Source organism: Melopsittacus undulatus, chromosome 8, assembly GCF_012275295.1.
Source record: "Melopsittacus undulatus isolate bMelUnd1 chromosome 8, bMelUnd1.mat.Z, whole genome shotgun sequence".
In the NCBI taxonomy this organism is placed as follows: domain Eukaryota; kingdom Metazoa; phylum Chordata; class Aves; order Psittaciformes; family Psittaculidae; genus Melopsittacus; species Melopsittacus undulatus.
The window spans coordinates 11,663,614-11,673,481 of record NC_047534.1 but is presented as its reverse complement, the minus strand read 5'-3'; the positions used below and the strand labels follow the sequence as shown (position 1 = coordinate 11,673,481).

Here is a 9,868-nt window from a genome sequence, read left to right as displayed (position 1 = left end):
TGCCAAACTCACCTTCAGGATCAGTACCCTGCTTCCATTTGTCTCTGAGCCAGCAAGACTACTTGAGATCATGAGCACAGCCTAGGGACTCTTGATGCACTGGAATATGTCTTCAGTGACAGAATGTATGTTCAGTCTCTGCCAGTCATACTGGCCCCATGAAAAAGCCATCCCTGTACATAAGCAGCCTCTCCTGCTCTGCTCTGGCAGAGTCCATTTTCCAAATGCATTTTGTACAGGGTACAGTTTCTGCAGAGAACATACAGAAATGTGAAACCCAGGGTACTGACTTTGCTCAAGTAGATCTGACTGGCCACACCTTTCTGCACTAAAATCTCATTGCCAAATCATATTCTAGTACTTACAATGCCTCAGCATATGGATGAATTCTAATTATGGCAATAAAATGCATGGACATACAAATATACAGCATTATTCTTCACATAAAAGACACCAAATGTACACAGTTTACTCCTTTGCCAGGCAGAAACTGAAAACTACAGTCTTTTAAACATTCTAGCTTCTGTCCCTAAAAATATATTGCTAATAGAAAGGAAAAAAATGTTAATTAAAAAATCTTAATTAAAAAAAAGAAAAAAAAAAGGGGAGGGCAAGGTGATATCTGAGAGAAGTCAAAATGATATTTCAGGTCTCTGGGTCTATTTTGAGGAAGAAGTCCAATTTTCATGAAATCTGTCTCAAATTTGGTTGCTTTGCCACAAGGGCTAGGATGCAGTGTTTCTGAGATATGTAAGATTTCAGAAGATTTTGATCAACTGTCAGTGATCAACCAGCGTCAGTGTAACCCTAGCAATGTGTCAAAAAATGGAAATGAGATAAATTCATCTCTAGTTAGCGGATTAGGCACATCCAACAGCACAGTGGGATATGGCAATATAGAATTATATGTGAATGTGGAAATCAGATGCCTGGGTTATAAAAGAGCATGTTTGTGTAACAGGCCCTTTGACATTTCCCAACGTTGCTGTTTCTTGTGGCTACCTTTGCTTTGGGCCAAATACTGAAAGGCTCAGAAGCTGTCATTAAAGCTCTGCTGTACAGGAATGCTTCTCTAATTGTAGGTGACTAACATACATGGTAATGATCTGGGAAAAGTATGTAGAGCATTTCCATTCTAACTCTATTCTCCAAATACAGAAGTCAAACCTGCTATGTGACTGAGGTAATAAAAAAATTGCCATTTTGCTGGACAGAATGTGGATAGAGGAAATATATTGGGGCAAAGTTGCTATTTGCCACAAGAAAAAGATGAGCTATGCAGATCTCTGTGTCAAAGTAGGAAAATTCTGACTAGAAAAGGAGATTCTGAACCATTCACAAGACGAATTGATTGAACTTTGGCTTTGTAGTGCTGAGGAAAAGCATGCTCAAACCATGACAGTGAGCTACCAGGAGAGGTCCAACCTAAGGTGGCAGAAGAAGCTGGACAGTCCAGTGGACAGCTGAAAAAGCCAATGCAAAGACATAAGAAAGCCCAGGAGAATAGACCTGTAAGAATTAAGAGTTTAAAGAAAAGCTATAGGGGGTTTTAAATGTTGATTTAAAATCAGCATATAATCCCATGCATTTGACACTGCTGGTATCAAATAAACAACCAGGCTAAGCTCCCATGCCCTCATCATCACTAGAGGACCCAAAAGTAGGGCTTCCTCTCATTTTAGTAAATGTTGCTTCTGTTTCCCACTAGTGAAAAACACAGCCTGATTGAAAATGTTTCTTTGCAAATGCTATCATTATTTTAAACCTTCTGCATCAAATTCTTTTTGTACTCAAGTAAATACTGAGTAATAACAATTTACTCTGATCCTATAAGAAATAGTGAAGGAAAAGAGGTTTAGCTATAACTCATGAAGGTAGTTTATCTCATAGCATCAGAGAAAAGCTATTGCTGCAAAAAGGATTTTAAAGGTTCTTGTAACCACAATATGAAAGCTATTCCTCCATAGCATTCAAACCCTTCTGCTTTACTACTAAAGATAATACCGCATAAATACAACTTAATCCAGGCATCTGAACTTCCTTCAGCAACATATGTATTATCTTTCCATTTTTATACACAACAAATCTGATAAAAAGAGATTATATAAAGAGAAATCATTGGAGCATTACAGCATGAGTATAGCACAGACTAGTTTCCTTCTTTTCAAGTAATCCCAGTGTATACAGCCAGAGGAGTCTAATAATTAGAAAAAGAAGTACTTCTGTTAGGAAAAAAAACATTTAAAAAATCCCTGACTTTGAACGTACTTTACTTTGTGCCGAATATTTTTAAATGCTTAAATTTCTAAAAGCTCTTTATCACTAAAGAAACCAAATTTCTGCTTTATTTTGCTGCCTATATATATATATTCACTGCCACCGTCTCTTTATCAACAACACATTCAACTCAAAAAAAAAAAAACAAGCAACCACGAGTAAAGAAGGTAAAGAGGCACAGAAATAGTAATATTTGTTAGGATTAGGAGTAAAAACAAACTCCAAAAAGTATTTGGGACAAAATAATCACAGATAACCAAACCCTCGAATGCCCACTACTCAGGGACATAGGCACAGGGAGAAACAGAGTGCAGACATTGATGCTGGTACCAGAAAACACAAGCCACAGAGCAGCAGAGATTTGTGAGTAAAGACCTTTAAAGGCCTGTGATGAGTCAGATATGACAGCCACTTGAAACATAATCCTGAGGAATAGCACTAGCTTTCTTGTGAATGCATTCTGACAAAGTTTAAAGTGCATTGTTTATTCCTCTAAGCCTGAGAAACACAGGAACATACAATGCATTACTAAGTGGAATGTCCCTCAACATAAAAATAATTGAACTAATAATCCTGTGGTCCTCTAAATAGCTATCATCTGTATTTCTTACATGTAATTAAAACCAAGAAAATAATGCTGATTATTTTGCTGCAAGACATAATGCTGGAAGGACTGTAACAGGGAAAGGTGTGGTGCAATTCCAACAGAAGGAAGACTGAACAGAGGCACTCTGCTAGCCCTGCCCACTGGAAAAATCTGTCTCTGAGGAGATGTAGCAATCATGCATACAGGCAGAAGTGGCCAAAATGAAGGGCACTTAGGAAGGGAAGTATCTGCAGGTCAAAGCTATTTCACTAACCTTGCAAAGTTGCCATCACAGTTGTTCTCACAGTGCAGAATTTTCTACTAACTTTCTAGTTTATTTATAACACAAAATGGCTAAAGCCAAGTGAGTCTGTATAAGGAATGAAAAATCTCATAAACAGTTGAGGACTAGACATGCAGGGCAGGCACCAGCAAGAGGCATAATACAGAGTCCTATGAGTACCTGTGAGGGGGACATGAGGGTCCCTGAAGTCTTGTGTGGTGGCTTGCTAAGGAGAAACTTCACCTGGTGCTTCCCAGCTTTCTTCAAGAAGCTGGAGAAACTGCCATAACACCACATTTCCTGTCTGCAGGCAGTACGACATAGGATGAGCTTTGCATATTGAGTCAATGTGCTGACTTAACAGAATAGAGGGTGTGAGATGAGACCATTGCCCCATTTATTAGTGTGAGCCTGTGTAGCTGCATGGTTATTTCCAGGGCTTGCTGGAAACCCACTACTGGACTGCTCTGAAAGGCCACAAGCATCCCCATGGCCCTTGCAGAGAGTCCAAACAAGGCTGGAACGAAATATCACTCAGTCCAAAGCCCAGGAGGCATGTGCAGCTTCTTCACCACAGAAAATTGCATTCATCTACTAAGAACACAGAAATGCTGTGTGGTGGATGTGGCCAACCTCAGGGCTGGATACAAGGTCTTAAGAGATTTTACCTCCACCTACATCAGGTGCCATGGTCTCCTTACAGCACTCAGTATCAGAGAGCTCTAGGCAATGCGGAAAGGGGTCATAAGCATTATGAGACAGTCAACCAACTAGACAGGACAGTACACTTCTCTGGAAATGGGACATTATGCAGTGCTCCCTACTCTTGCAGTATTTCCATCTGGTAAGTCAAGGCCAGGGTTTGCTCAAATTAGTTCTCTAGCCAGGACGTACAAAATGTCCTACAGACCCACTTCAAACAAAACATCTGTGAGTACTGTGTCTGGAAATGAAAGCCTGAGAAAGGGGCTCCAGTTGGTATTTTGAATGACGTGGGGTTTACTCATTACACACTTTCAAATCTAAATTCCTCTGGGGCGTTGCTGACTGTCAGCGTAAGCCCCTGAAGACAGAGATTTACACAGGTATGCTGACAGCAGAATCAAACCCCCGATTTACTACTCACTAGCTCAGAGCAGAAACGCTAAACTACCACTCCATCCCTCCTCCTCCCGAACAAATCTCTACTCTGGCACAGAGAAAATGTGTTTCGCAGCTCCAGATAACGATTCATTTCGGGACTAAGATGTGACGCCTCCCCTCAGCCCAACTGAGCCGCCAGCGCTGCAGTGGCCCCTGAGGTCCTCGGAGGAGGGTGGTAGCAGGCAGCAGCTGGCCCTGACGCCTGCCTCCCGCCGGGTTGCTCTTGCTTCATCCTACAAGAGCAGAGGACAGCGCGTCCCGCAGCCTGCAGGTGTCTCCCAGCGGAGACAGCTGCGGAGCCCCTTGGGATCATGTGTGGTACCAGAGCAGATGTTCACTTGCTCTTGGTGCTGTTTGTGAGACAGACCCTCTCTGATCCTGTCAGCGCGCTGAAGCACACCGACTACAAGAGGACGGCCGCACTCCCGCGCCTGCAGCTGCTCCTTTAACGTACAAAGGCAGGATTTCAAGTGAAGAGAAGAATGGGAGTCTGGCTGCAGCGTTTCTTTCATTGCTACAACAACAGATTGGAAGAAGCTGAGAGTTTTGATGCCTGGACAACTGGATTCTGAATCGTGAGAGGCTTTGACCCCCCTCCCCTCCCCACATAAAACAAGCCCCTTTGACTTCTTCTCTCAGCAGGAGGGGGAGGGAGGGCGGATTTACCATGAAGACAAATCGAAGATGCAGAGCCCTGCTAGCAGTGAGTCTGAATCTGATGGCTCTCCTCTTCTCTACAACAGCTTTTATCACGACCCACTGGTGTGAGGGCACACAGAGGGTCCCCAAGCCGAGCTGTGGGAAAGAGAAGAAGACAAACTGCCTCAACTACAGCGGGAATGAGACTGCAAATGAGACAAACCAGAATGTGGTTCATTACAGCTGGGAGACTGGAGACGACCGCTTCCTTTTCAGGTATTTCCACACTGGGATCTGGTACTCATGTGAGGAAAATATCAATGCTGCTGGTAAGTATAAAACAACTTCCTTCCACCTTGTGTTGCTTTGTGTTTGGCTTAGTGTGATAAACACACAGGCAAGCTGTTCTGTGTTGTATCTTAAAGCAGATTCGCCCTGAAGAGAGAGGCAGGATTTTAACAGTTCTTTGTTGAAAAGCAACCTGTTTCCAGCAAGAGCAAAGATTTGCTTGTTTACCTGCTGGCTGATGCAGGGTCTGTGCTCTGAAGCCAGCTGAGTCTCTGATAAGCAGTATGTGCTACCCCCGTGGGCACTGCAGCCAGCCTGGTCAGTGCTTCCCTTCTGGGAGCTGCTCCATGGAGCGCACAAAGAACAGTGGCTGGTAGTTGTTAAGGAGGTTCTGACATCTAATTGTAATTGCCCCTGAAATAACCTAGGGCAGTGTCTGAATGACAGGGAAAGCACAAAAGTCACAGTTTTTATCATGCCATAGCCTGGACTGCCTCTTTTCTGGTATCTCTTAAGCAAATGACCACCCATAATCCCTTCCTGGTGGCTTGATTGCATGTTTATTGAAGGAGAGTAGTGAAATGGCAGTTAAAGGGCACAACCGGGCACAAGAAGGCTCATTCCTGTTCCCCACTCAGCCATTTACTTGCTGAGAACTGCTCAAGAAGATGTCTCTTCAGCTGTTCAGAGCATTCATTTCCTCTGCTGTACCCTGGCACTTTTACCAGGAGTAGAACACTGAAGGGCGGATGGGAGGTAGCAGCCATTGGGACTGATTTAAATCTCAACAGATGCAAACTGACAATCCCTACTCCCAGAGCTGTCTGGTAGAGCTAACATCCAAACTCTGCTTTTGAAAGAGCTTTTTTACTAGATTATGTGATTGGAAAATAAAGTTTACAAATGTGACACAGTGTAAGATGGTGATGGCATGTGGCGTTGCCCAAAGAGCAGACTGGGGAGTTGATCCTTTACCACTATTGGGAGAGAGAAACAGTTAATCATCCTACATGTTGTGTCTCTGAGGACACAACCTCCCTGATAATGAGAAGTTTATGAGGTCATGGTGAAACTTCTCTGTAAGGATGTACTATAAAGCCAGGCAAACTTGGGGAGAAGCTCACAGTCCATTTCATCCCAAGGTGCCGTGTATATTCAGTTATTTTTGTGGATAATGTTTCAAGAATTAGTTGGTCATTAAAACCCATTTTAATGTATGGAAATGCAAGTTGATGAACTTCAGCCTTGGGACTGTCAATAAACAGTTCCATGCTGAAATGAGGGCACCAAAGTAACCCTCTTTATGTTAGAAAAAAACTACAGAAAACAAAGATGATTTGTCTCACTGCTTTAGAAATAAACATAGGCCACAGCAGCCTCAGTGAGCAGCTTAACACTCTGACTTCTTGAGCATCTTAGCTGGTATTGGGACAATCAAGCATGCCCAAATTTCTGGCAGATATTGAAAGCTTTCCAAGCCAAGATGTATGTGTGAGATAAGTTGTAACTGTGTGACTCTAGCCCACTCAGAAAACTGAGTTATATGTGGGAGAAGAGAAAAACAGTGATCTATTCTGTACTAGGTAAACAAAGCTGTGCTGTAGTGGGTGATTTCAGGAGATAGCTGGAAGCCAGCTTTAGAAAGTTATGGTGAAAGCAGGAGCGAAGGCGTTGTTTCTCCCTCCTCACTCCGCCACAGCAGGCACATGTGTGTTTCCTCTTATTTGAAACACTAAGTTCATGAAAAGTACTCTTCAGTTAGCAGACCAGAAGTGAACAGCCTTTGGAAAGAATCCAGCCAGCTACAGGGATGTATTGGCTTAAACAGACAGCTGCCTCATTCAGGATTTACCACAGTTATTTTCTGGTAAGGAACAATGTAATGGGCACAGATGTAAATTTGTCCCTGAGACTGTCAGCATAAAATAACCATGAAAGGTCTTAATTCAGACTTATGGGTTTGTAATACCAGACTGTCAGTTCATTATCATGGCCTTTTGCAACCTGGCTGGTGATCATCTTACCTGACTTCCAGGGTAAGGAGGCACCAGGCAGCCTCAACCAGCAGCACTGAGCTCATGATTATACATACACTCTGATGCTCTATATATCTGTTTGTAATCCATCCCATGGACTCATCACATTGTCCACAGCATGCTTACTGATCACAGTCCTGTAGGTATCAGAAGTCATACAGTCATCATGTTGGCAATTAACACCTTAGCACACCAGGAGAACATCCAGAAAACACCACGAAGCACACAAATACTCGTGTTAAACTAATCAAAATCCCTAGCTTGAATGCACTCTATACTTTCAATGTCATCTTTCTCAAAGCTTTACCAATAGCATACTGAAAGTGACGGCAGCAACAGCCTTCTTCCAGACAAAGTCCTTCTGAAAGCCACTCCATAGCCTCACACCTATTTCAGCAGAACCTGTGGCCACAGCCTATGGTCAGCAGCATTCCTACAGCTCCTGACCTGTCCATGATTCCTCACTGCCAATGTCTGAAGCTAAGCAACATGAATCCCACCAGGAACATATGAATGCCAGTAACACTCTCTGTGATTGCAATGCTGTCAAAGCCTTCCAGAGACTCATAACTTTCCCAGCTGTAAGCCACATTCTTCATCTACCAATCAAGCATTTGACTTCTCTTTCCCTGTAGTCACAGTGCTGTCAAAACTTTCTGCTCCCTGCACTGGTGCAGCTGCAACACAGCTGATCTTGTAGTGCAGACACAACAGGACCAGCTCCCAGTGGGTTGATATTGCAAGAGCCAGCACTGCAGGGCTTCCAGTTGGTTGGAGTGGCTGGGACTCAGTCACACTTTAAAGTGACATTTAGGCTGCAATCAAATTAATATCGAGTGTCCTCCCACTCTTTATCTGAAATGTCCATTTAGATTCCAGATGTTGAGGTGCAAAAAGCATGCCATCCACTCTGCAGAGGCTAGCAAAGTGGGACTTCATCTTGAGGCAGGTTTCTAGTTTTCACTGACATCTCTAAAAGGGATTGAATGCTGTGATTAGTTCTGAATAATTTGCAAATCTAAAATTTCTTTTTATCCAGCATGTCTAGGAAGATAACGCAAAAAGCATTTAGTACCTGAGAATTGTGAATCGCCTCTGGGAATAGAGGGACTGGAACATATATATTTAATTAGTGGGTATGTCCTCTAATTATTTAGCACTTCTGACTCAAAAGTATGCTGAATCCCAGTCTATCAAACAGAGGAGGAAGGCTCTCCTTTTCGGAGTGGGTTCATGCTTTGGATCTCACACAGGTGGAGGCACCTTCTGTTAGAGCAATGCACCTGAACTCTAAAGGGGAATGAAGCTAGAGCATGTGCTATGAGCTTTGTAGATTGTGCTGGTTATGAGTCTTGTTCTGCAGTCACACACTGCACAGGGCACTTGATGCTACCTCCTGGCTCATGAATTCCTTGGCTATGGCCAAGCATCTCTGAGCCAAGCTCTATAATTTAATTTATTTTTGAGTATGACTTTGAGTGCAAATCTTGTTTCACACCTGCAGCCTAGGTCTGTGCTTGTGTCAGTCCTGGACACCCCACAAGATACCAGACAAGTGATGTGCCACAGGAATGACGGTGGTAAACTATAGTTTCTGTGACTCAAGAACAAACATGCAACAAAAAAAATAAACACATGAAGTAGGTAATGTGGCGTATCTTCTCCTAACAGGTAGAGGAGTTTCAGAGCTGGGAAACAGTAACAAGTTAGCTGAGTTTTCTCAATAGTGTGTTTGCTTTGATTTTAATAGAAAAAGCCTACGAACTCAGATCTTGTTTAAGTTACTAATGAACAGTCTCAGCAATAACATCCACATTCAGAGGGAAAAGCAGCTGCCTAGGTGACTTTTAAGAGCGCTATCCAGTTGAATAAAAAAAAAAGCCTTTCCCTGTTGCTCACCATGCCCCATAGAAGCCAGGGAGATCAGAAATGGGTATGCATAGGCATGTTTTGTATTCTTGGAATAATGTTTTGAGGCTAAGCGGTCTGTTTGTATGCTCTGTATCACATATTCCTCAGCACTCTTCAAGAAATAAGTGGTAGAGTAGAATTTAGATGGTATGTAAGGATGCATCAAAATGTGCCATAAATACGGACATTAAATGCACATTTGAGAAGGAGCCAGAAAACAAGAGAGGTGTATCTTGCAGGAATGAATAAATCTGTGACATGGAAAGACAAGAACTAGCCATACATTGTCACAGATGCAGAGCAGTACTGCATATCCCTTCTTCCCTGCCACCATGGGATAATAAGCATATGTGATTCACCATAGGCTTCTGTCCAGAAAGAGAGAACAGGGAGAAGCACCTTGTGAGTATATAATTAAAAGCAAGAGGAATTGGGAATTCTTGCTAGATTATGAGAAATACAATATAATTAGCATGACTGAAACCTGGCAGGTTTATTTGCATGACTGGAATGCAAAAATTGCTACTTATAAATTGTGTAAGAAGGAAAAAGTGGTAAAAGGAATTGAGTAGGTAGAGCTCTATATTAAAGATAAAATTTCCAGTGATGGAGGAACTGAACCCAGGGGGCCTGGATAATCTCCATCTGACAATGTTGAAATAATTGGCACATGAAAATACAGGGCTAGTAGCAAGAATCTGCACA

At 42.7% G+C, this 9,868-nt stretch overlaps 1 protein-coding gene across 1 annotated transcript in view; it reads left to right on the top strand.

Moving 5' to 3' along the window:
- Positions 1-4,474: 4,474 nt before the first annotated feature.
- Positions 4,475-9,868, top strand: part of GSG1L (GSG1 like) — a 53,985-nt gene continuing 48,591 nt past the window's right edge. The window contains exon 1 of the mRNA XM_005152512.3: positions 4,475-5,257. Within this exon, the coding sequence (XP_005152569.1) occupies positions 4,957-5,257 (301 nt within the window). The 5' untranslated portion in view covers positions 4,475-4,956. The remainder of the gene's footprint in view (positions 5,258-9,868) is intronic.